Source organism: Monopterus albus, unplaced genomic scaffold (genome assembly GCF_001952655.1).
Source record: "Monopterus albus unplaced genomic scaffold, M_albus_1.0 scaffold42.1, whole genome shotgun sequence".
Taxonomy (NCBI): domain Eukaryota; kingdom Metazoa; phylum Chordata; class Actinopteri; order Synbranchiformes; family Synbranchidae; genus Monopterus; species Monopterus albus.
The window spans coordinates 815,984-843,085 of record NW_018127922.1 but is presented as its reverse complement, the minus strand read 5'-3'; the positions used below and the strand labels follow the sequence as shown (position 1 = coordinate 843,085).

The 27,102-nt window shown below is 40.4% G+C and overlaps 2 protein-coding genes across 4 annotated transcripts in view; one reads left to right on the top strand and one right to left on the bottom strand.

Moving 5' to 3' along the window:
- The window catches only part of septin8a (septin 8a), a 33,774-nt gene extending 11,926 nt beyond the window's left edge, over positions 1-21,848 (top strand). Inside the window, exons 2-10 of one of the 3 annotated variants that reach the window (XM_020599767.1) lie at positions 1,509-1,623; positions 1,873-2,068; positions 3,607-3,793; positions 8,190-8,351; positions 8,930-9,026; positions 14,205-14,373; positions 14,575-14,707; positions 15,632-15,801; positions 21,340-21,848. In XM_020599767.1, the coding sequence (XP_020455423.1) occupies positions 1,509-1,623; positions 1,873-2,068; positions 3,607-3,793; positions 8,190-8,351; positions 8,930-9,026; positions 14,205-14,373; positions 14,575-14,707; positions 15,632-15,801; positions 21,340-21,508 (1,398 nt within the window). In that variant the 3' untranslated portion in view covers positions 21,509-21,848. Of the gene's footprint in view, positions 1-1,508; positions 1,624-1,872; positions 2,069-3,606; positions 3,794-8,189; positions 8,352-8,929; positions 9,027-14,204; positions 14,374-14,574; positions 14,708-15,631; positions 15,802-17,618; positions 17,895-21,339 lie in introns of those variants that run through there. The other 2 variants (XM_020599768.1, XM_020599769.1) reach the window with 2 other exon arrangements.
- Positions 21,849-21,944: 96 nt separating this feature from the next.
- On the bottom strand, positions 21,945-26,398 carry ccni2 (cyclin I family, member 2). The gene is made up of 5 exons (XM_020599781.1): positions 26,132-26,398; positions 25,480-25,636; positions 25,165-25,299; positions 24,401-24,475; positions 21,945-24,268 (listed from the first exon to the last, which is right to left on the bottom strand). Exons 2-5 carry the CDS (start codon positions 25,591-25,593, stop codon positions 24,113-24,115), a joined length of 480 nt encoding a protein of 159 aa, XP_020455437.1. The 5' UTR covers positions 25,594-25,636; positions 26,132-26,398; the 3' UTR covers positions 21,945-24,112.
- Between the last annotated feature and the right edge of the window lie 704 nt (positions 26,399-27,102).

The window sequence follows — 27,102 nt, the reverse complement described above, 5'->3', positions numbered from 1 at the left end:
ATATTTTTTTAGTATATTACTTGTGTGGTGTAGAAGATAATTATTTATGTAGAGATACTGCTTGCAAACCAATGATGTAAGATGATGTCATGGGGTAGGACTGGATAAGTCTGACTTCTTCCTACTCCATTCAAGCATGTACTAGGTATAAGCAAATTGATATTGGATTAGCATTTGTTGGATATGTGTAAAATTATGTGTGTTGACATATCAACTGTCTTTACATGCTTGAAAGAATAAATCAAATCAAATCAAATCAATTGTTCCATCAGGAAACCACAGCAGCTAAAAATAAATGCACGTTCTTGTCAGTGTCTGTACTGCTACCTTACTTGCCATAAAACATGCTTCCTTTTGCTGCATGTATTACAAACAACACCTTTACAATGTTTAAAGCATATTTATAGCTCGTATTGATTTTTTTCATGTTAATGTCCTGTAATGAACACTCAGTGCTACAGCTCAGCCCTGTATTGCCTACGTCAAATTACTGCCTGTGTTGCCTGACACATTAAGCTCTACTTCTTTTAAACACACACACAGTGTGCATCCACTATTGTGCCGTTCAGTCAGGTTTCTAACTCATCTGCTGTGCATTCAGAGCTCGTCTCGGGCTGTGTTCAGCTGAGCTCTCAGGCTGCTTGGACTCGGTGACATCAGCCTTCAAGTATGCAGTTCTCCTTGGCTGAGCCAGAGGAGCTCGGGTGGCCCCATTCATCCCAAGGTGCTGTCTGCTCCCTCTCTTCACCTCTCAGCACGCTCTCTCACTGACTGTCCCACCTCCTGATGAGATGGGTTAGATAAATGTTTACATCCCACTATTGCTGTTTGTCTTTGTTTAGATTTGTATCATAATCCTGCTTTTACTTCCTGGATGCTCTTGGCTAAATGCAGATTGATTAGAGAGTGAATGTGAATGGTTTCTGCCAAAATTTATTTTAATGGTGGTGACAGGGGATCACTTGGTTTTGCTTACAGGTTTATTTGGTGCAGTTTGTTGCACATTTTTTTTGCTGGAAAACATGATGATAAAGGTTTGAAATACTGTAAATGGTGTCATATCATGTATTCACAATCCTTCTATTCTGGTAACTCAGTGCTGAAGTGATAGAACGGAGCAGCTTTGAAATATTTATGAGATTAAATTGTAATTATTCTTTTGCTAAACTGTAGCTCTTCCTGCTTTTTTGTGATTGTGTGTACAGTTTTTATACCTGCAACTAGATAAATGACTTTTATCCCCAGTCAAATGTAATGTCTTTAGTTGCTCATGCTTGTGAGAGACTATTCTTGAAGTTCTCACTCCACACCCCAATTACCTATTCATGATGTCAGCTAATGGATTTTAGACCTGCAAAATGAACAGTCTTTGATTACATTAGCACAGGAATGTGAAAGCCTCAGCCTCCGTGCCACCCAGCTTTCCTACCTCAGACTAATATTTTTCCCCACGTATGTTTTCCTCACATGCAGTCAGGCTTTTAATGACTTGTTCTGGTTTCTTCCAGAATGAAGAGAAGCGTAACCTAAATTTGGGTGGCCATGTTGGATTTGACAGCCTCCCTGACCAACTGGTCAGCAAATCGGTGACACAGGGGTTTTGTTTTAACATTCTCTGCGTAGGTGAGTACCAAATGACTGTGTGTATGAGAGAGCGTGTTGTTGCATTACAATGAGCTTCTGATGTAATTCCTATGTGGTAATTGCTGAACATTTGTATGTGTAGGCAAACAGTGGCATGATGTTGCTTTTCCTGACATGAGGGAAATTCACTTATGTTGCAGTAAAAACCTGAAGAATTACTTTCCAGTGACTGATCTCTCTCTCTCTCTCTCTCTCTCTCTCCTGTCTCTCTAATCCTACCATCCACAGGGGAGACTGGTATTGGAAAGTCTACGTTAATGAACACACTCTTCAACACCATGTTTGAGAACGAAGAGGCGAGCCATTATCAGAATGGAGTGTACCTGCGGCCGCGAACATACGACCTGCAAGAAAGCAACGTCCACCTCAAACTGACGATTGTTGACACTGTTGGCTTTGGTGATCAGATCAATAAAGAGGATAGGTGAGCACAGCTGAGCCCCTTTCTACACCAAGTCTGTGGCAAACTGATTTTGTTTGTTATAGTTATAAATGGAAATCAGTGTATAAATGGAATCACAGTAGCCTACTATATGTGCATCCAGCTTCAGGTCTGTGTTTCTGTCTGTGTACAGTGCTACACACGCACACACACAAGGCAGAAAACTGGCGGACAACTCCTGCATTGAATGGGCAGTGTAAAAGGGGCTAATGATATGATAATAGATGATGCTAAGGCAAATTTTCCTGTCAGTCCTTATCCAAAAAGCCCTGCTTTCTATTTGCAAGATAACACCATAATTTCTTCTAAACTAGGTCCAAGTAGCCTAGAGAAACATACACAATATCAGTCCAGCTTTCTGCGCATGTTGCTTTTTTTTAGTAGGATGGAAATAGGATGAGGAAATAGTTGTTGTTGTTGTTTTTTTAAATTCAGACAGAGGACGGAGTGTTCTTCTTGTGACCTAGTCGGTAAACAGCACTGTCACGCGCCAGCGTTCACTGTAGACCGTACAAACCAACATGCTGAAGGACAGACCCTGCAGCGCTCTTTGAATGCAGTCCACAGAGGAGAAGGAAGATATGGTAGATGTGGCGGGAGAGGACAAATGACTGTAAACATTCAAGCCGCAGGTGTCTCCTAACAAGATCAGTGCGATTGTTGCCTAAACATATTTGAGCTGTCTTATGACCAAGTCAGGTGACTGTTTTGGAGTTGAAGAACTTTAAACCACCTTGCGTAAAGAAACTGTACTGCTGCATTAACAAACAAAAACAAGGTTGCATTTGTAATAAAGAACATTTGAAATTTGAGATTTGAACTTGAATGTACTGCAGAATCAGAGGCATTTTCTTTCTACCCTGAGCAGTGTGTCTTGTTTTGAGTCCCCATGTGAAGCATGTTATAGTGCATCTCTATGGAAGAACTCAAAATATGCGTCATGCCATCATCAATGTGTTAAAGAGTCTCCAGTTCCCTCTCTGCAGCAATCCCGGTGTGTCACCTCAAAGTGTATTCTGATGGGTTTTTGAGCATTTTTTTGTGGCCCCTAAATAATCACTTATTTTCCTTGATTATTGATTCATGCCAGAGTTGGTCCTTAAGAATGCCAGCCATACACAGTGTTGTGGATAGCTAAAAAATATCAAGCGTCTGCCTACACATACAAACCTCTCACAAGCAAATACTGTAAAACTGTGACATTTTCACACAGCAAATTTTTCACAGATTTACTGTGACACTGTTGGCTCCACGGGCTATTTGTTTGTGTGTGTGGGTGGGGGGTGGGGGGTGTATTTCAACCAGATTCTCCAGTGCTCAGCTGTATAGCTCTAAGCTGAGATCTTGGCACAGAACCAGATCACACGGTTAGAGAAAACATAGCTGTCTCAATTCATTTCCCTAGTGACAAATCCATATTTCCTTTTATATGCATTGCCAGTGCATGAATAATAAGACAAATATTTAGCTTTTACCCTAAAATATAAATCCTCACAGATTCTTTTTGGCTGCCTCCACAGTTACAAGCCCATTGTTGACTACATCGACACTCAGTTTGAAAACTATCTTCAGGAAGAGCTGAAGATCAAACGCTCACTGTTCAACTACCACGACACCAGGATCCATATCTGTCTATATTTCATCGCCCCCACAGGACACTCCCTCAAGTCTCTGGACCTCGTCACTATGAAAAAACTTGACAGCAAGGTATACACGATCAACACACTGGCATACATCCATATGATTTTCCCTTTTTGGCTAAAGCACTCTCAGTTCTTTCTCAGTGTCTGTGAATAGTATCAGTGTTGCTGAAATCCTACCGCCCTTTCACTGTGACCAGTGTGCATTTCACTGACATGTGAAGATCCCTGATCTGTTTACAGGGTGTGGGCTCTCCCAAAAGGATAAAGCTAAAAGAAAACTGTCTCAGTGAATGTACACATGCACATGCCATTCTGTGGCTTTTTCTGTGGAAAATGATTGAGGTTTAGACTTTAACAGCTTAGATTTTTGGGAAGGCATGGGATACAGCTTATATGTTATTAGGTCAACACACAGCTGTATACCAGTCAATAATCACAATCAGCACCACACTGATTTGTGACTTTTTTTATTGCCCTTGTGTGAATATGACTGCACAGATTATTGGTCGCTGGTTCTCGGGTTTGTTCTGCATCCAGTCAGCTGCAGCGTTCAGACACAAATCCTGGCTTGGCCTCAATTAGGAAATGGGAGGATAAAAACCTCATCACAGCAGCACTTGAAGCTTGAAGGTTAGTGGGGAAGGACAGAGTCAGAAAGGGCAAGTAAATGAGTTTTAAGGTCTAAACTAGAACAAGTTTGTATTTGTCAAAATTTAGTAGTTTAATTTTTGAGAATTCTTCAGTGTTTAGTGTTTATTGCTGGCATTTCCCTTGATTTTTTTCCTATTTAAAGTTGTGTGGCTACTGCTGCTTATGCTACCTACCAGATCCCTTATTTCTAATGAATTCTCTACATACACCTTAAGTTGTTGATGTTTTCTTTGCGCTTGATAATACACAAGTGAATTCAGCCTGATTTACATTTTCATAAAGTGCTTTTGTAAACAGGTGAAACAACCATGAATAGTTCATGGTTTCAAAGTGTGGGAAATGTGGAAATTCAGGAAGGTAAATGATCCTCAAAACATTTCAGAGCACATATTCATAAGAAGAGAATGAGTGACAGGGAAGGGGGCAGATAAAAAATGAAATGGTGCATGTTTATGTGTTAGCTCTGTATGTGTTTAACTTGAAGGCCAGTAAGGACTGTTACCTGTTAGGAAGATGTAACATCTCGTATTGATTAGGAAATGTTTATTTGATTTTATGTGTATATGTTTGTTTACATCCAGTCTATAACACTGTAAGGTTCACTAGCTGAGTTTTATTATCAGTCAAATTTAATTTCAGCTCCCTGAGGTTTTGCTTTCTGCCTCCTCCATATTTGCATGTATATAAACTGCTGTAGGAATGACAAAGTGGCAGCTTTAGTCCTGTTTGTGTTTGTTGATGTAATAATAATAAAGCCAGACGAAAGCAGATGGTCAGCTTGTGAATGAAACCTGCTGGACTACCTACCTCTGCCAATTATCAACGCACGGCTGTGCATCTCTGCCAAATGTCCCAGAACAATGAGCCATGTATCTTAGCCAACTGTCGCTCCTAAGGGACAGTTAATAGTTTTATGATTTCAGAAAAATATTGTAATCAAGTGTCTCTTGACTAGACTTTGCAGGTCTTGGTGGTGTTGCATCACTGTTTGCAGAAAATATTGTGCATTTTTTCCATTTCCAAGAGAAACTGTGTTAACATCTGTTCAAATAAAAAATCACCAAAATCTGTTATTTATCAAGGGGTGCCTAAACTTTTGCATAAGACTGTATATATATATATGAGGGAGAGAGAGACAGATACTTTTTACTCAGATCCAAATTCAGCACTTTTCTTGCTGTGCGGTGACCGTGCTGACCACTGAGCCTCTGTGCTGTCTTTACCAGCCAGCAAAGAGATTGAAACCTGGCACGCTATATTTGCTGACTGTCTCCGGATGCCATCCAAACCACCACAGCATCCACTGCCAGCTCTCTGTTCACCCTGCTTTGAAGCAAGCCATGGCAACTTACCTGAGTAAAATATATTGACGTTATCCCTTTAGAGACACAAGACAGTTTCCATGAGCTATATGGCAACTTACCCGCTAGATTCTCCCCTAATAAGAGGGAAAGCAAAGCAGCCTACCCCGGCTAAACTGGCCCACCATTTTATATGAATAAAACTCTCATGTGAACCTCCAATGTGGCAGTCTTAGCCTGAGTGGGTGGCCACAGTGAACACCACTCTGACCTCCGATGCAATATTTACAACAGCTACTGGCCACATAAGTCTTTGCACATGTTGCAGATTTACATCTATGACTTCTAAGCTCTCGACAGCTACAGGTGGACCACAGAAATTACCTAGGTTGCCCAGTGAAGTCGCACATTAAGTAGGGCTTAAGAGTAATTATTTTAAGTGTTAATTCATTGTACAGTTTATTTATCAAGTAGTTGATTCACTTTTAAGTACAGAAAAATGCCTCTCATCTTTTCACAGGTTATTAGTCCATCCACCACTCCAAAGCCCAACTTTATACAACTATTAAACTAGGAAAATCATCAAGTCCTCATATTAATCAAGCTGAAATTAGTGGTTTTTTACTAGATCAGTGACTGAAATGATTATCAGAATAGATGGTGATCAATTTTTCTGACAATCACTTGAGCACTAAATTAAATGATAAAAGCAAAGATTGAAGTCCAAACACAATTCCACATACAGTATGTTCTGTTTTCCATGAATAGACTTCACTGACATGAGACATTTAAAATCTTCATGGGAACAAATCACGGTCCACAGTCACATTTTTGCTTTTTGTGCAGTGTTATATTCATGCCAAAGGAAACATTTGTGTATGTGAATATTAGCAACTATTTGGAAACTAAAGATAAATGAGCAGAGCTGTCCTGTCTGACAGGGAGCCCTGTCACAGGGAAAACCAGGGAAGCAGACCAGAAGCAGCTTTTCCCCCAGACTGTAGATTTTGCTGTCAGGGCTAGACAATGGTGTTTTTCTTGTAAATGGGGAACAAATCACGCCTCCCTACAGAGTATGGTTGAAGTCCCACCAGAATGAGTGTGGTCTGTGGTGGATGAAGGCAGGAAGCAAGATAAGTGTCTGAACAAGTTGTCTTTTGTTTTAAATAAGGATTTTTTTTTCTTGAATAGGTGGAATCATTACCAGTTAATAGTAGAATGTAGGATTTTGTTTGTATCATTTGGATAACAAGGACTAATATTTACTACTAACATTTAAAATGCTGCATAATTTGCACTAATAGTACACAGTGTTTTTCAATTATTCTTTTTGGTTAGCATTGAATCAGAGGTTGTAGTTGACTGGTACAAATCTGACAGACATTGATACACATCCCTCAAATGTATAAGAGATAAAAGTTACAAAATCTGTTAGACTTGCACTGTTTTTGGCATTACTAAGGCTCAAAATATATCGGCATTATATTCCTTGGACACTGACACTCTATCCTCTCATATACAGATATTTATTCTGAACAAGATTAAACTAATAAGTGATTATTGTACATGTGAACTGCTTTGATGTGGCTACAGCTGCCAGTCAGCTGCTCCTAGTTATTCAGAACAAACACTAAGAACTAATAGTAGCCAGGTGAAAAAACTAGGTTTTAGGAAGTGAACAAGACATTTAACTCCCATCTGCTTCAGTGGCCACACAGTTGAGAGTGGTGTTATCTGTTGTTAACCCTGGATAGTGATTAGTGACTTGTTAAAACATGATACTGGCCACCCTGCTGCAAATTAATGATCCAGTTAAGTATGATGAGCCTGTAATTTGATTCCTACAGTGGCAGGCTCTGGCTCTTGCTCTGAGGCGCACTATGGAACTGATGAGTGAATCTGTGGGAATCCTCCTTGTTCTCCCAGTTAGTGATGCGGCCGCACAGAGGAATGCAGACAAACTATCTGTTTATTTCTGCACATCTGCTCCTGATTGGAGAAGGAGTCTAGTTTGTTTTCATAATCACTGTTTGCTTTATGTATCTGTTGGGGATCTGACTGAGCTTATTCACGGTACAGTTTGGCTGAATATGGTCGTGTGTGCTTCCTCAGTCATAATTAGATTGCTTAGTTTGGTTTTTGTTTTTAATTGGGTCTTCAGAATGTTTAATTTAGCTTTTTTTAAGGGAGGTTAATTGCTTTAATGTGTAATTCACTGAAAACAGTGGTTTGATTGTCTGTGCATCTGCTTTCAACATATTGATCTTGACAGCTATTGTCCCATTTTGTCTTGTTGGCTGTGATCATCATCATCAGGCATGAAGATGCATCTTACACCAAACTATTACATAACAATTCAATACACTTGCCACAAAGCAGCGTTCAGTGCTTACACATTTTTTGGTAGACTTCACCATAAAAACAGGAGTGGTACAATGCTCTACACATTTAATAGTTTTGTTTATATGAGTACAATCACCCTCTTCTCCCCCCTCATCCTTTCCTCAGGTCAACATCATTCCCATCATTGCCAAAGCAGACACAATCTCCAAGAGTGAGCTCCATAAGTTCAAAATTAAGATCATGAGTGAGCTCGTGAGCAACGGTGTCCAGATTTATCAGTTTCCAACTGACGATGAAGCAGTCAGTGAGATCAACGCCTCCATGAATGTAAGTCGAGCATTATAAATTCTCACACCAGCCAGTTGGTTTCAGCTCGCCACCTAATTTTTGAGGTTGCTTATCGGGCATGTTTCCATGTTTTCCCCAAGATGCCACACTGTCGAACCTAATGAGGCTCAACAGTTTGGAGAGCAATAAGAAAGTGTCTGTGTCTGTGTGTCTAATCACCTCAAAAAATAGGTCTCTAAGCCCCAACTGAGCCACATGTTAAACATTAAACAGAGTTGTGGTGCAGTTCACATATCAACACGGTCACACTTTGCTCTGGTGTGGTGTGGTTGTGAAAGATAAGAGATGTCAGCCACAGTGAAACGCTCCATTCTTATGTATCCTTTTTTGTTTTATCATTGCTATAACTCAGTGTGTTTGTGTCTAGTGAAATGTAGCTTGTTAAATGGTTGCTGTGCTATAAAAATATTGGCATGAAGTGACTAGGAAAATAATTTTTAACCAAGTGTAACTCAGAGGACAGAGAAGAGGAAACCAGGATTCAGTCCATGGCTATGTGTCTGTTACACCTGTGACCTTGTGACCTTTTTGCTAATTTAACCTCTTTTCCTGTGCAGGCCCATCTGCCATTTGCGGTGGTCGGTAGCGTGGAAGAGGTCAAAGTGGGAAACAAAACAGTGAGGGCCAGACAGTACCCCTGGGGAGTTGTGCAAGGTGAGAACAGTCCACAAGCAAGTTAATCGGTATGTGTTTGTGTCTGTTTCTCAAGCAAATGCAACTGTGAGTACATGAAGGGGTCAGCTGATGTTTAACCCATTTCTCTACTTTGGACTTTGGATAAAAAAAAAAAGACACTTGAAAATGTCTCAATGGCTTCTAGGAAATTTAGATCACTGTTTGCTGACATTTTATACACCAAAATATTAATTGCTTTAATCATGAAAATATTCAGTGGATTTATCTCCAAGTCAAATAATTGTCATTTGCAGCCTTGATCCAATTTAAATTAGTTGTTTTGCACATATGGCGAAATGGTACGTTATATACCATAAGGCAACAGCTGATCAACCCATTGATCAGTACCCATGGTGAAAGATGTTTCCTGCTCATGACAGAGTAGTGAGTGCATCCAACAGTTTTCCTGTTTATACCTGTCCTCTTAATGTGGAGTGGCCTCCACGGCTGCCTGCAAGTTTGACTCCGTGCAGAGTGACACTACAAAATGAAGGCAGTGTGTGGGTAGGGCTTGCTTTGGAAAATTGCCTGTGTGTGTTTGTGTGTGCTTGTGATTATATGGTGTTGTATGTCTTTCTTTGCATGTATGTACCATACTGTACATTTCTCTGCCTTTTGTTTATTTGCGTGCATGTGATGCACATCATCTCCTGCGTCAGGGATTTTGGGATCTTTATTTCCCAACAGCTCATTCCTTTGCGTTTGTCAATGAGGATAAACAATTTAATGTAATAATGTCAGAGTTATGCTGTGAGAATGCTAGTCCTCAGATGGGAGTTGCACTCTCAGGGAAGGTCTTTCTCTCCTTCGTCCCCTCCCTCCATCTCTCTCTTCCTTCCATTCTTTGTGTCCTTGCTGACTCTTCCTTTCCCCTCTCCATCATCCACTGACCGCTCTCATTCCCCAACCCTCAGAGGACACTCTGTGGTTATTTATAAAGCTTGCTCTGTGTCTCCTGTGGGACAGACCCCTCTGGATTCCATCAGTCACTGTGAAACTATAGTTCAGTCCAGTAGCGGACAGAATAGAGTAGTGTACAGAGAATTATTTTGGCTCTACTATAAGCTCATTTCATTGGGGTTCTATCACCAAGGATATTTCTTATTTTATCATTCTTCAGCTACAATTAATGTGATGGAAAGACTTATACCTAGGCAAAAGTAAAAAAAAAAAAAAAATGAAAGCAGACTATCTTTAAAATGTTGATTATTTCAGAGAATCACAAAATGCCAGATGTTGTCTTCTAGAGGAGAAACAGACAATGTCTATTTAAACAACAAATGATTAATTATGGGAGAAACTATTGGTACTTTTTTGTTTTGTTCTTTTGGTTTTGTTGTCTGCATCTGATTATCTTATCAAGGGTGTCCATCTCTGCTTAACAACAGTCGACTGATAGCAGTTGACGCAAGAAAACTACTTTTTGTGTAGTAAGGCACATTTGGAAACTGATGGCTCGTCATTCATACGACCACTGGTCATAGTGTCTGAAGAGAAAGGCAGAAGAGGACAGAAATGTGAGTGTTTTTGGACAATCACCCGCCTGAAAGGAGGGTCTGTGTCAGTGGAAACACTCTGTAGACGCCAAATGTCAGAGGAATGGGTTATGGTAACCTCTGAAAGAGCCATGGGAAAGTTCCAAGGAAGACAGTAGAAGGATTGTCTCCAGACAACTAGAGTAACTGAAGGGGTCGGTGTGTGTGTGTGTGCATGCTTATCTTCTCTCAGGATTTTGATGCTGTGTTATCTCTGAATTTCTTCTCTGCAAGCTACTGTGTGTTTGTTCAACTGCACACATAATGGGTGTTTGTAAGTGAACACTGTCATTCATCACTGACTTCAATTCATTTAATGCATTTAATTCTCAGCTGTTTCTTTTGGTTGTAGTATTTTTGGAAGGATAGTTTAGGGCTGGATGGGATTGTTAAAAAAATCAGTATATATATCACAATATGGCAAATGTATACAAGACAAACGTGATGCTGTTGAAAAGCTAGCAGCAAATATTTGCCATTTATTCTTGAAAATGACTAGTTTTTTTTATTGTCAAAATAGTTGCAGATAAATTTTTTTTAACAGACTAATCCCTCAGTCAACAAACACCATGAAGAATGTGTAGGATGAGCAGCATGCTAGCAGAGCAGCTGCAGCCCTGTTGTTCCGTCTGTCCCTACCACAGGAGGTAGTCTGGCATAGTACTGATTTTAGGTCACCTGCTTTATGGAAACTCTCAGAGCCCAAAACACAATTACTGTAGTTACATGTGTAAAATGAAATAAAATAGCCTTGAAGCATAAAAATCAGAGAAGTGAGGATGATGGAGTTGGAAAAAAACACCTGTCATCTGTGTAGATGTGCAGTAAATGTTTCAGCTCAAGACAAAACTGTTCATATATGTAAAATAAAAACTGCTTTTATTTAAATGTGTCAGAAATGATTAAGCTAGATAATTCCAATAAAGGGGATATATATGAAAATATAGAACTTTCACTAGGCCCAGGGTTATGCTACTGGTTAACCTGCTTGCAAAGTGATGACAATCCATAATCACTCATTTCATCCACGTGTCCTCAGAATGCAAAGTCATCAGCAGCTTTATGCACGAGTGAAAGTCAGGAATGGACTAGTAATAAACAATAGGCCTGATCTTTTCACTCCCTCCAGCTCTTGAGATTCACCACCACACATGGAGACAGTGTTTGGCAAAGCTTGAATAAAGAGAGGGTAGATTAATTTCTTTGAAAAACAATGGGGTCATGTTCTGAAGGTCTGTACGGATGAAAACAGACTGATAGAAATAAATAATTATGTAGTTGAGATAATGCTGTGTCGACCGCTGAACCCTTGATTAAAAAAACAGCAGCAGATGATCAGCCAGAGGCAAAAGAGTGAACTCGGTTCATTCATGTAATTTAATTTTGCTCATTTGTCTACTTTCATTCATTGTGTTACAACATGTCTCTGCTCTCCTCTGTTTGTATGTTTCTGTTCTCATGTTGTGTTTGTGTGTCTGCAGTCTTGTGCTCAGATACAGTGCCTGCAGGGCTCAGTGCTGCAGTCTGTCAGAGGACTGGCCCTCACTCAGGCCTCAGCGGGGGAGCCAGTATAGAGAGACTATTAGATGCCAAATGAACATGCAATTTCAGTAGCTTGGATCCAGCCCAGAGAACAGCTCACGTCTGGTTTTACTTGTATTCTCCCACTAATGATATGTGGTTGCCCAGCAAATTGGAGTAAGAATAAGCGTGAGGGATTCATACAGCTGCATCACCACTGTGATTTCAGAGCTTTTAAAGATGTGTTTTGGGTCTAGTTGTCCTAGTTTGTTGAAGGAGAGTTTTATTCCTTAGTTGATTCTTGATGCACTGCAGCCTGCCTGCTTTCCCTTCATCCGGACAAGCTCCATGCCAGGCTAATTGGGTGCTTTCAGCACCGTTATTGCTGTTGTTACGTTCTCAGAGCCCAGGGCTTGTGGTGGTATTTAAACGCGACATACAGCATTACCCTTCACCATCACTGCTACCCCAGGCATGGCATGTATTCCAGCCCATGACAGGCCATATGCCTTCACTCTGCACGTGCACTTGGCCACCACACATATCAGATTTGTGACAGCACAAAAACCCTTTTTATCATATATTCTGAATTTTGCTAACAGGTTGATCACATTTTCTTACTGAATGGAGGCAGTCATTTCTACTTTGACTGGATCTAGTTACTAAAAGTAAGGGCATTGTTTTCTTCCAGGTCACAAACTGGAGATTCTGGCTTCATGGCACTCTTCATTTTCCTCTGACTTCTGAACTGTCCAGACAGGCAGGACATTTGGGCATTACACACCCAAAGTAAATTGTGCTGAAGGCAGCTAGAAGCCAGAGTACACTTAGGTTAAACAAACTAAAAAACAGTGCTGATCTTTCCCAAAGCCTTTATTGAACATATCCATTAAACATACAGAGTGATGGACATGAAAGATCATGACTTATCTGTCTTATAAAAGTGCACACAGTGCCTTTACTTTTTCTTGTGACTGTATGTTTTAGAGGGTCACTCGTTTCTTGTTTTTCACAATAATACTACTACTAATAAGTAATAATAATACTTGAAAAGTGCAACACTGGAGCGAGAGAGAGGCTTAGGATGTTCACTCTCCTCAAAAAAGTGCATAGGACAGAGTTTCAGTCCTTTTTTGTTGAGTTTCTCCAGCATTATCAGCATTGTTACTCTTGCTATAGGGATTTATAAGTCTCTCTAAAGGACAAATGTCAGTTTTTTAGCATAATCTTAAGTCGTTGAATCATATTTTATTGGTAAATTTATTCCTCAATTTTCTGCCACTTATCTGAGTCTAGGTTGTGTTCATTTATTTAAATGTATCATAAAGAATTATTGCTTTAAACTTAAAATGTGATATAACAATACATTTTAGTCCATATCATCCCTACGGATAATACATAATTCTTTAATACTTTGGCCTGTACGAATTTGAAACAGCTATTAAATTGCATTTAATGCGGTTTTGGAAAGGTCTGTAAAAGCCTTAAATTTAACTTGGTCAACCCTGCAGAAACATTGTGGCTGAGCATTAGCAGCAAATGTATTACTGTGTTTCCCACTGGTTTTCCCCACCATGATTTCATTTAACTGTGAGAGCCACTTGGACATGGAGCGGATTGAAATTGTTAGAGTTGCCCCAGCATTGCAAATTTATCATCTCCTGTTTTTAGAGAACTGTTAGATTCTCTTTAGTTTAACGGAATCCAAATGTGATTCATCCAGCGTATTTTATGCTGAGTACTTCACATTCCTGTAACGATGTGCTGTAATTTCCTGTTTTTGAGACAGAGATGGAGAGGAAGGAAGGGTAGGGTGACAGATGGGGTGTTAAAATATGTTCAAAGCAGTGAGGAGTACAGCCAGACACAGAATGAAACGTGAGAAGCAAAGATTCAGAACTTGCAACAAAACAAGTGCACATCTGCAGCTTTGATGTACTTGTACAGGTCTTAAACAGCAAGGCAAAATTTGCCAGCCTAATGTGTATGAAGAAGAACTAATATGACCACCTGAACTGCAACTGCTGTCCTGACTATGGTGTGTGTGTGTGTGTGTGTGTGTGTGTGTGTGTGTGTGTGTGTGTGTGTGTTTCCTGTTTAGTCGAGAATGAAAGCCACTGTGACTTTGTAAAGCTCAGAGAGATGCTGATCAGGGTCAACATGGAGGACCTGAGGGAGCAGACCCACGCTCGTCACTACGAGCTGTACCGGCGCTGTAAGCTGGAAGAGATGGGTTTTAAAGACACGGACCCCGACAGCCAGCCTTTCAGGTAGAGAGGGAGAGATGGACACGCAGTAGACACATTCACTGTGTGCATGGAGAGTGACAACACACGCTCTAAAATCCCTAACCACAGACATACCACAGTGTCAGGAGCAGGGGGAGGTTCCTTTGTTTACGGGCAGTAGCTCTTCTATTTTTGGATGTTTTCACACTCGCTCTTTTCTGCGCTTTCTTTTCTTCTCTCCAGTCTCCAAGAGACATATGAGGCCAAGAGGAAAGAGTTCCTGGGGGATCTGCAGCATAAAGAGGAAGAAATGCGACAGATGTTTGTCAACAAAGTAAAAGAGACGGAAGCAGAACTGAAAGAAAAGGAGAGAGAGGTCAGTCTCAGGTGAAACTATGGTTATAGTCACAGTAACCACAGATATGCACAGAAATGTTCATATAACGCCACATCACCAGAGGCACTTTTGTAAAAGATGTGGTAATTTGGGACAATAGCAGCACCTTTTTCAGAAACTCAGTGTGACTGCAGCCTGTTGCACTTTGGATGACATTAAACGGCAAACAATCTTATAGATCTCAGTATATTACACAATAACAGTGCTTTGCTACATCCTGTTGGAGTCACAGCACTGGTAAAATTAAACATGATCTTTCACCAGGGAAACTATCACACTGGGCTTTAAAGCTGCATTTTTATGGCCATTTGTGGGCAGCAGAACAACCTGTAAACACAGTGTTGACATCAACTTTATAAAGCTGTTATGTTTTCTCATATTACACAGTTGACACATTCAGTAGCCATGGACTAATATTAGCATTCGTGTGTGTGTGTATTTCTATTTCTTTTGTTTTTTGTTTGTTTGTTTTTTTTTACTTATGAGAAAAATGTCTAGTACTCCAGCAGCTAAATGTGTGAGATTCTTTACACCTAACTGCTAACTTTGTCTGCGGTTTGGAGCTGAGCAGGAAGGGTACAATGGCTTTATTAAGCTTTTGCTGTGGAAATAGGGTTATTGAGAACTGAGGTATGGGCTTTAACACCAAAACAGTGTCCCATAACAGACTACAGTGCTGTGTAGAGCTGGAGGAAACAGCAGATAGGTGGTAATTCTTTATGACTTTATTACTATGAATGGCCCCTTTCACTTCACACAGTCATTTGATCCCCTGTTTATATATATTTTTGAACTTAAAGGGTGCTGTTCATCTTCTGTCTTCTGATTCTATTTCCTTTTCTGTTTGTTCTCATGTCTTTCCTCTGTCATCCTGTTCGTGTCCGTGGATCACATCCCTCTCAGCTGCATGACAGGTTTGACCAGCTGAAGCGAATGCACCAGGAGGAGAGGATGAAGGTGGAGGACAAGCGGAGAGACCTGGAGGAGGAGATGAATGCCTTCAACAGAAAGAAAGCGGCATCCGAGACGCTGTCCTTAACTCAGCACCTCAAGAAAGACAAGGACAGGAAAAAGTAAGATGATCCTTCTGAATTTCCTCAGACTTCTTTTCCATAACAGGGAGATGCTTTTCCAACCCTGCTTCGCCCATTAACCAGTCCTGTTTGTTTTTTGTGCCTTAAATCCTGAGATTATTTCCTTTTTTTGTATACACGCCTCTCTCACTTTTCTCACACTTCTCTGTTTGCTCTTTAGCCCCTGCTACAAAGCTTTATGCAGGAGGTGTGCATTCTGCTGAGTCCGTGGCAAAGTGTCACATTAATGAGCCTTAAATTGAAAGTGCTGTGCTGCTGTCTACCTGTCTCCAACACAGGCATTTCAGCTATTATAAAGGCCTGACATGTGTTAAAGAAACTTCTTCCCCATTTTGTCCCGCCTAAGCTTAACATTTCCTGTCCTTTCACTCTTTGCTGTTGCCTTGCTCTAATTATTCAGGATATTCAGAGAGGAGGCGGTGGACTTGCTCAAAAGTTTGGCTTATAATTAGGTAACTCAGGGTACAGCTCACACAGGGTAAAACAGATTTTCAGTGATGAGAGTGTATACCATGTATTGATGATGGAACACGTATAATACAGGCCTTTCATCTTTTAGCTCATTAGCCACACATCACGCATATTTGACTTTACTGCAGGCCGTTTTCCAAGGCAGGTGATTCTGTATTTATTACATTCAAGGGGCACTCTGCTCCTTCTGGTTCATTTGGTCAAAGGTATGTAGACAGACATGTCCACATGCGTTTGTGTACCTTTGATCTGCGGCTGTTTTTCCTGGTCTAGGGTAGTACGCTTCTGAGTTCCAGTTAAGGAAAATTGTAATGCTACAGCAGACCGTCTTTAAGACAGTAGGTGTGCTTCCAGTGTCGCACTTGACTGGCCCACACAGAGCCCTGTCCTCAGCTCTGTCCAACACCTTTGGATGAATTGAAGTACTGACTGTGACCAGGCCTCAGTGTCTGACTACAGTAATACTTTTGTGAGAACAAATCTCTGTAGCCAGCTTCCACAGTCTTTTGAAAAACCTTAAGAGTGCAGGCTGTTACAGCAGCGGACTAATGTCAGTGGCTTGGTAATGACAACTTCAGCCACATACGGATTCATGGGTTCAGGTTCAGGTGGTAACTTACTTGTTGCCATTTAGTGCAGCTCATGAGTATAGTACATTTCTAGAGCTTGAATGTTGGAGACTCAATATATCATTTTCATGAATGACTTATTCAAGGCAGCGTTAATTTTCAAGATGTGCTGACGACAACCGAAGCTAATGGCTGCCTGGGTCTTTAAAAATGATTTGAAAACACATGCAGTGTGGTGTGATCTGCACATGACTTGTAGTCACGCCAGTCATACTGTCTGAGGTTGAACATCTAAGGTCTGATTCATGTGAGGATGTGGCTCCATCTTGTGGCTGCTCACCCCTGGGGTCAGTGCAGGCAGCTGATCTTCCATTTTGTGGTTTTGTGAAGGGGTTCCTGCACATCCTTAGTGTTCTGTTTGTGTTTTATGCCATCTCTTGAGTCTGATGATATTTTACACTTGAGAAAACATATTGACAGTGTTCCAGATACAATGCAGCATTTCAGAGAACACAGTCTGGTGATGCCAGAAGAGAACGTCAAGCTCCCCTTGCAGGCAGATTACGTGATAGTGAATGTAGTTGTAATCGCTCATGCTTTCTGTTTACTAATGCGAGCACTGGTATTTATTTACTTTGTGCATCAATGCTGCTTTCTTAGTTGTCTGTACAATTAAAAATGATATTATTTATTATGCATTACCTAATTGTTTATTCATTCAATTTATTTTGTTTATTGTTTGTCATTGTTTTTCAGTTAATTTATGGGCGCTGTTTACCCTCCCACACACGACCATGGATGTGTCCTCCATCACCATAGCACCGGCAACATTTTTTATTTTATTTTTGTTTGTCTGTTTTTGTTTTTTTGACATTCCATTTTGACATGCACATGGACCAAAGACACTAAGGATGATGATGATCTTGATGAAGTCACAGGGGAGAAAAGATGGTGAGAGATAATGAGAAAAAATTGTTCACTTACCAACAGCGGTCATCTATCATTTATTCAGGATCTTTCATTCTATGTTTATTTTAGACACTTTTTTTTACATATATGCATTTTGTTTTTTTATGTTTTGAGTTTGAGATTTTCTGCAGGTTTTTGTGTTTTACCATCAACCATTTACATAGAAACAACAGATTAAAATCCTTCAAGCCTTTGTTGGTACTACACTTTCATACACCTGAGTAAAATAATATATTTAACAAAATTGGAGATGAGCTTGATTTAAATTGAAGATCTCTCTCAAAGGTTTCTAAATATCTGAACTGTTTGAAATGTTATGCAGGTGTGCTGTAGCTGTTTAACCTTTTTGTAGTCATTGGAATTTAGATTAAATACATTTCACAGTAGTACAATAGATCCCTGTATCGAATGAGCCCAAGTAATCCACTTAAATAACATTGTCAAACAATAAACTGAGTACCTGTATACAGTATTGCATATATTGCTGCATATACATAGGTACTGACAACCTAAAACTTAGTCTTAAACTTAATAAAAAAATATGCAATATTCTTCTGCTGCTTCATATTAACTCACTAAATGTATGTGAATATTTTTAGAGCTTGCCCATCTTAATATGCAAAATGTACTCATTTTTGAATATATTATTGTAAGAAGCACACATGACTTTGTCCATAAGTGATGTAACTTGTTTGTGAACAAGAGAGATAACCTTTGAGTGTTGCGGCACTGGGGACACAGAATTACATGAAGCCAGTATGCACACACATACACACACACACATACACACACACAAGATTCAGGAAAACGTATAAGCTCCGGCTCAGTGTAGAAGAGTTTACACTCAGATGAAGAGAGCAGCTGTATTTACTGTGTATCAATGGAAATAAACATAAACCCCCTCCCGACATCGACATGTCTCACTGCTGTAGTTTATTTGATGACTTTCAACCAGGAGGGAAATGAAATGCAGGCAGGTGAAGACACGTATTCCAGCTTCAGCAGCTGTCAGCTTGATCGCTGTGACCGTTTCCTGTGTTTAGCTGAAGATCCATGTAACTTCTGCCCAGTCTGCACATAGTCTGCACTGCTTTTGCCACTGTGCTGTGTTAGCCAAAGGTGTGAAGGAAGAAATGTGCATGTCTGTATTAGCACTTTAATGCTAATGCTGTTGTACTTTTAACATTTCAAATGCATAACTTTCATTTGTAACAGAGTTTTTTTTTTTTACAGTGCAGTATATTGCTACTTTTACTTAAGTAAATCGTCTCAATACTTCTTCCACCACTGGACAAAACAAGAGTATGCATTTTCATTTTCTTCATATGACGCAGGACTAAACGTTGCAGCCTTTCAACCACAGGAAGGCTTCTCCAACCTGCTGCTGTCTTTTCATGTTAACAAACCAGAAAAATGACACCTTAGACTTTAAGTCACAGCTTTTATTTCTGTGTTCGACAAAATAAGAGACAGCTGCCTCAGTATCTGAAGGAGTATAAACAAACAAACAAAACCTTTACATTAGTCACTGGTGTAGCATCCAGTTGGACTTTAGAGTTGAGAAATCAAACAGTAACCAGTTCACATAAAAAAATAACTGCTCTGGCCAAACCATTAAATTATATTTACATTTTACCATGGTTTGGCAGCATTTCAGTCTACATGGGCTATATTTACAAATTTAAATAGAATACCTGTATCCCAATACTTCAATATCAATAATGTGAAAACATTTTGGGTTGATTAGGCATTTTTGTACAGTATGTAATAGAACAAAATATTGCTGGATCACTAATCTGATGATCTCACAATGTCAAAATGACCCTTTCTGCTCTAGTATTGAACTCATCTCTCCAAGATGCTTTTGCTTGATATGTGACAACAGTTGCATAAAGTAAATCAACACAGGCTGAAGCATTAAGCCATGAAACTAAAGCTTTTTGGCAAAATGTAGCTTTTGTAAATACACAGCACAATTTTAATACAAGTATGTAAGAGATTAAAGTGATAAAAATATATAATTTTTTGCATTAAGAAAAGCTTGTCTTTTTTCTCAAAGTGCTATGTGGCTCTGGTGGGAGCCTGAGCACCAAGATGCCTCAACAAAATTAACTCTCAAACTTAACGGCCATTCCTGGCCTCAACCGTACTCAAAACAGACACACAAAAATTCACAACTACCCAAGTATCCTTTACCACCAACTTATTAAGACAATTTGTGGTGGACATAAAGGACAGGAAGGTTAAAAAGTAAGAAGTATATGGCATCAATAACAAGTAGAGGACTTAAGTGGACCAATAACTGCACCAAATTCTCCTCAACTACCGAGCTACGACACAGAACAAGTTATTGCATCATCATAAGAGGTGAACTCATACAGTGACATAGATTCACATTTATGCGAAGACAAGTGCACAGAACAGTTACTTAATTTGACTTTATCCAATCCAGAAATAATGCATTTCTACCTTTTATTCTTCCAAGTCTTATATGTAACCTAAATATTACAACAGGCGAGTAACATTTGGAAGTCATTAAGCCAGTCACCTCAGTAACAAGTGAAATGTACGACTGAGGCTCTAAAACATCCTAAATGTAGAATGAGAGCACTGTGCACCTGTAAGAGATGGATGGCACGAATAAACATCCTACTAGTTGACAGCCGGGTGCAACGGTGGGCATGGGGAGACGTCTGTCTGCTGGGAATCAAATAGACCCTCGACATGGCCTCCCTCCGCCCCGGGGCTCGTCTCCTCGCTGTACAAACACCTAAAACCATCATAATACTCATCCGAGTCCCCCTGTTCTCCTGCGCCCTGGCCCCTCCTGGTCTGGCTGAGGTGTTGTGTGGGGCTCCAGACTGGCTCCTCCTCCTGGATCTGAGTGCTGTTGAAGATGTAGACAGCGTTGGCTGGCAGGGAGAACTCAAGGCTGTGTAGGTACTCGTCCACCATCTCTTTGCAGTGGATGAACTCGGCACTATCAACCTGAGAGAGGGAAGGAACGGGTATATTTTGATCCAGCTTGGAGTATCTGACCTTGTAACATATGGTTTACTGACAAGTGCAGGTTTGTACACTGGCATCTGAAGTTGTATAATTTTGTCAAATCCGACTAAGATTTCTTTCAGTTTCCACACAGTGATCATGTTCAACCTCTTAAAACCACCTGATTGAAGCACCTTTCAGTAAAGCTGTCTGTGCTCTCTGGGGCACAAACTAATGGTTTCTGTATCGCCTCAGACTTATCGTTGGCATTTCTGTGCTGCAATTTATTATTTATTGACCAATGTTTGTGCTGATTGCAACATATCATTAGTAAACTAAAATCGACCAGTGAGAGACATGCTGTAATATTGATTGGACTTTAGTGTACATTTTCCCCATGGGTGCATTCAGCCCCCCAATAAAGATGTCATGTCACTCTCTCCTCACTCAAACATCAACTAGAATTAGGATAAGCCTTCCCAGGAGGCATGTGTATTTCTCTTACTTGTGCTTTCTTCAGCAGGTCAGTGAAGACGGAGAACCAGTCAGGCGTGAGCGCCTCCAGCTCCAAAGTGATGATGGCCAAGGCCAATGTGGAGCCCTTAAACTGCCAAAGCTGGTGGCAGGCCATACAGTGTTGCACCTGCCTGGTCCACAGTGCTGCCTGGAAGCCCGGAGGCCTCTTCTGATGCTCGGGCTGTGTGGGAAGCACGCCGGGGTTGGCTGTCGAACCCCAGCTGATGTCAGAGCCAAGCCCAATGGACAGAATGAGGTGGGGATGGCTGGAGACGAGCAGGGCGTGGAACTAGGATGGAGATAGAGAAATGATGATAAACTAGACGAAAATGTTAGTATAATGATGTCATTGTTGTCTCACTGTCCATTCATCCATCGCTTACCCCGTACCTCTGTCTTTACAATTCTTAAGTATTTAAAAACATCCAATCATGTATCAGTCATCACTTTGTTCTCACCCAGGCAGGACACTGTCTCTCCGTCATTCCTTAGGTTACAGTAAAGGTTCAAAGCTGAAGCTCTGTGCAGGAGGAAGCCTTGAATAACAGAGAGTCCCACTATCATGTTTTACTAATCAAGACCCCGGTTTGCCTGAGGGATAACTGTTTATCTTGCGTCATATGTGCAGTGCTTTTCTGTGTTCCTGTTTTTAGCTGGAATTTAAAATCGCAACCTGAACCCGAGTTCAGTGTAGAAAAAACTATGTACTTTGCCTTTTAAAAAGTTTCTTCATACTTTTATGAAACCATTTGTTAGCTGCTTTATTGAAACCAAGGGGCTCAGGCTAGCAAGCCAACTTTGTTCTTTGGTTTAAATAAAGAGTGCTAGCAAGATGTCGACAAGTGGCTGGTGAAGAAAATCATCCATTAGTTTGCACATAATGGTTTTTTTTTGTTTGTTTTTTTTTAGTTTCCTTAATTCATGCTTTGTTTAAGCCAAAATATATTATATATTTTGGCTTTGTTAAAGCCAAAATAAGCCATGGGTGTAGTTCCCTGGGAGGTAGATTGAGCGATGTGGTGTGAAAGTTGAAAAGCAGTCACTAAAACAGTTGCTCATCTTAGAACTCTCTAAAGTTTCTTCCTCAAGTTTTCCTTCTTTTGGAAATATAGGCAATTCAGGGTAATGTAGCAAGCAAAGAAAATGGTGTGTGTTTGGAGTTCATGATACAATCTCAGATGGTGAAAGATGTGATCTGATTCTGCCTTTCAAAGAGTCAGAGTGGAAAGTCTGTGACACGAGAGATTTTAATAATTGCTGTTTTATAGACAATGGAGAACAACACTATTTTGGAAGGGCAGGGGAATATGAATGTGAGCTATCTAATATAGTAAAAAGTATTTGAAAAATATTTATTTGAATAATATAGAAAGAGAAAATGTCTTTATTTTATTATAGTTTTTATTAATATGTTGTCTCTTTACTTTAAAAGTCTTGTATTTTGTATTACTTAGTGAAGTGCTAGGACAGTAACAGATCCACACTGTAAACCTGTGACACCAGTATCAGTCAGATCCACAAACCAAAAGTGAGGAACAGTGACACGAGTCAGTCCAGTTCACAAGACTTAACAAAGCAGGTGGGGGTATTTCCTGGGTGAGTAAATCAAGATCTTTTAATAAGCACTGTCAGATCTGTTTTACAGATGAATCGTGGCTGAGAAATCCTTCTCAGCAGAGAACCTTCCAAGTGTGGATCAATACAATGTGTGAACTATTTCTGCCAAGAAAATTACAGGCTGTCTTCATAAAGCATCCGACTGCTGCCCTACAACCTATTCTGCCTCCTCATTCAATCAATATGCTTTTTAGCTATGTAACAACATTGTGCCATAAACTGAGTAACACAGCATGAGATTTGTTTTAACAATGACATGTCAGCTTTGACGTTAGAAGCAGGCTCTACGATCCACAGCATGTTACTGATATGCTAACAACCCACACCGTCCACATTTTTGTTACATTTGAGATTTGACAGCAGAGATATTCTTGCAGTGTCGGGCTGTGGGGAACAGTTAGAAGTGCCTTGGCCTGATATGCAACATGCCTGTTGTTTTGCTGGCAGCTTGTAAATGCAGTCTTATGTGGTTAAGAGGAATGCCATACAGCTCTATTCAGATCAAACATATCTTTATTGCTTTTTGTCCATGGACACATGATGCGGGTACTGGGCCTGGGATATACTGGGTTTCGCCAAAATGCTTTTGTCCCTTTTGCACAGGATTGGAAAGAGACCTTTACACAGCATTTAGACTATGATGTGACCATAAAGCACTTAGCAGGTGTTTAAAGCAAGTTGAACTGTTCCATTATAGATTAGAACTTAGAAATAATAAAATGTCTTTGCTGTAGCAGTGTGATCACAGCTGAGGTCCAACAGCATAATATTATGTAGTAAAATCAATATTTAATTATGCTGTGCTCAACTTTGTTCTGACGCATTGGAAAACCAAATGCAAGTCTAACATGTCCTCTAATTTGATCTTGCATTAGTGAGAAGCCTGACTTCAAGAACACACTCCAACCAGGAATGAATGGAGGTCAGAATAATCATGGGCACAATGAGTCAAATCGAATATATGCACAATCTCTACGAGGACCAATTCTTTACTGTGGGGGCGGTGGTTGCAAGCATGATGGTGTAATGTGTGCTTTTTGTACTGCTGTGTTTTTAAGCAACGCAGGACCTGAATTCACAAAGCAGCCTACTATGAGATGCTCTGACACATCAGGTCCGGTGGGTGGGGTGGGGGCTGTTATGTTTGCTTGTCTGTCTGCTTAATTCCAACTTACTATGTGAATGAAGTCAACTGGTGTTGCAGTGTACAAGTCCCAGTGAAGCTTGTCTAGAATGATCCTCTCCATGCGAAGAATCTCTGCTGTGGAAAAGTTGCATCTGCTCTGCACAACCAGGTCTTTAACAGAGCCTATTACCTGTTCAACCAGACACCAACAAAGGGAAGCAAATAAATGTATTGTTTTGAAATAGTATTGAAGTCGGTGCATTGTTTTTTTTTATTTTTTAAAGCTGACGTTGTTTTTGTGTATTCTGACGGGAGAGCTCACCTCATCTTCCTCATTGATTTTGGCAGCCAGGACCAGTGAGGTAAAAGCAATGCATTTCAGGTACTTTGGCTGGGCCTTAAAACAAAACAAACAAAAAAGCCAGAAAGATCTATGATTGTGAAACCTCAGGGAATATTTAGGGATGCCTTCTCACTTCTTTTACAGATTCCAACTCACAGGAACTGCATCTTTAAAAAGAGCACACTGAAGTTGGCATTTCTCAGCAGCAATTCTAGTGATGAGGGATACAAGCGCTCTAAATAGTTTCATCAGATAATTACACTTTTTTTGCTCAGAATGGACAAATCTCATTCTCCCTGAAACAAACCAAGGACAAACTATTAGCCCTGATCATGCCTGTCAACACCTTAAAATGTGTTGATGTCAAAACTGTTAAACATAAGCTGCATATTGTGCACTGAAAGGTCAGCCATGTTGACCCGAGTTTGATTTTGTGATGCACTGGTTGTTCCAATTCAAGCTAAATTTTAATACTCCTTATATGGTTAATTTGCTAAATTAATGGACTAAAGTAAAGATACAATTATTCACAATCCACTGTGCATCTCTATTCAGACTACAATCTTATGTCAAATATACTGTAGATGAATATTTTCATTGAATGCAGACTTGAGTTGCTTAGGGTTCAAAAGTCTTTTGTGCAGGTTTTAATTGGGAAATTCTCCATTATGTTTACTCAAAGAGTAAATTTACAGTAGATACTGGACACAAATTTGGGACTATTATGGTATGTTGCCGTCTACCTTGACAGTGGACAGCAGACGGTTGAGGATACAGACTCCCAGTGCAAAGGTCTCTGGACAAAACTGGAACAATCTGCTCATCTCTCCAAGCCAAAGGATCATGTCTTGGTGTTGGGATGAAGAGATGTCAGTGCCCTGAGGGGTCAAAGGAGACAACCACTGGTTAATAAGTTATACCTGCAGGAAGCCACCATCTGAAAATGGCTGCAGTAATGATTTACTCAGACTGAAATGCTACTCTCTGCACATTTAAACAAACTGTAAATGCAAAATTGTCCCATATATTACTACATATTCATAGACCACTTGTCTTACCTGGATGCATCCATTCTTGAAGACAGTTACCTTCCAGAGGCGGGCCTCCCTGACCAGAGCAGCCTCCAGGAGGCCAACCAGTCGGCGGCCCTCCGCAGCTCCTGGGTTCTTCATTGCCACCACAGCACAGGCCAGGCTGCACCCAGGGCACGCACACCTAATACAGGTGGAGAAGGAAACAAGTGAAACCCCAAGAGAAAATGAAAGGAGCAGATTGGTATACACAAAATGGGCCTTAAAGAGCCATAAGCTTCTCTTAAGTCTGTGAAAACATCATTCACATAAACTAAAGACTGTCCATTGCATTCAGTCTGAGGTCAAACAATAAGGCCTGTTTACCAGGCTAAACTGGTAAACGGTTCATCACCCCACTGCTCAAAGAACCAATGTATGCAGCAGGAAGCGGACGCTACGCGCGCAGTATCACGTACTTCATCGCCATTTTTTAGACTCTGCAGGGGGATCGAAAACTGCAAAGTTTAAAACACTGTTACGTGACTTATTCTTGGTCAGCTGTGTGGAAAATCCACGGGCTGGATCCAGGCGGGATAATAGGAGGCAGCTGCAGCAGCTTCTGTTGCACCGTTGTTGCTGCAGAGGAAAACATTTGTCTTCCTCTTTTGTTTGTTTTCCTTTACTCAAGCAGTCTTACCTCTTCGATTTCAAATGCAGAGTATCTTTTCGACGGAAGGTGCATTTATACAGTTTTTAATTTAGTCCATATCCACCGAAACCAACAAACAAGCAAACATTAGGATGTTTAACAGAAGACGGTCTCGGAACAAAACCTGTTTCGCGATGAATATACGGAAAGCAGCGCATTATATAAAAAGAGCAAATAAATGTAAAGGTAAAAGGTATTTAGAATAACTCGCAGGGTCAAAATAAATAGGCGCAAACAAACGGCAGGAAACGAAAAGCACTCACGGCAGACTGTGTTTTGAACGCTCCAGACTCCGCCCACTGTGACGTGGCTGAGGGCAGGCTGTGTTTTGGCCGCTCCAGACCCCGCCCCCTGTGACACGCCTTTGCCTGTTGAACAGAAATGTGTTAGTCGGTCAAACAAACGGGGTCCCTCTCACAAAATGGTCGAACCTTCACTGGAAATGGAAGAGTTTCACTGTGCTGACCAAGAAGATCTGTGTGTTGACTTATAACAGGCTGCTCCGGTCATACCGGTTGGATGCAGCATCTCTGCTTATGTCTTCATCTGTTTCATTCAATTACATCCTGGTTATTGTTATTAATTAGTAACATCTAGAGAACAAATTCACTAATCACAGTTAACACAACAGATCATCTCGTGGGATCATTTCTGACCTGCCTATTTTGTGCTAAAACTAATATTAATTTCTCACTTTGTTCTATGCAAGGAAGGGGCCCAGGGGTCTGATGTTTTTAGTGGATGCCTGTAATTGACACTGGATAATAGGCCTACAAGGGCGGCATTAATGCAAATGTTATGTGTATTGTATATTAAAACATTAAGGATTTATAGCATCAATTTCTTAATAACCTTCATATTTATGTGTAAATATAGGTACACTTCCTGTATGTAATGGTAACTCCACACATAACATACCATATTTCATTTGTATTTTGTGGCATTCATGTGGACGGCAA

Bases quoted from the DNA above. Each gene is read 5' to 3' on its own strand.
- ccni2 (XM_020599781.1), bottom strand. From the start codon at position 25,593: ATGAAGAACCCAGGAGCTGCGGAGGGCCGCCGACTGGTTGGCCTCCTG. The intron at 25,300-25,479 runs GTAAGACAAGTG...TTGACCCCTCAG, and splicing joins TCAAGAATGGATGCATCCAG to GGCACTGACATCTCTTCATC. The intron at 24,269-24,400 runs GTGAGCTCTCCC...CTGGTTGAACAG, and splicing joins AAATCAATGAGGAAGATGAG to GTAATAGGCTCTGTTAAAGA.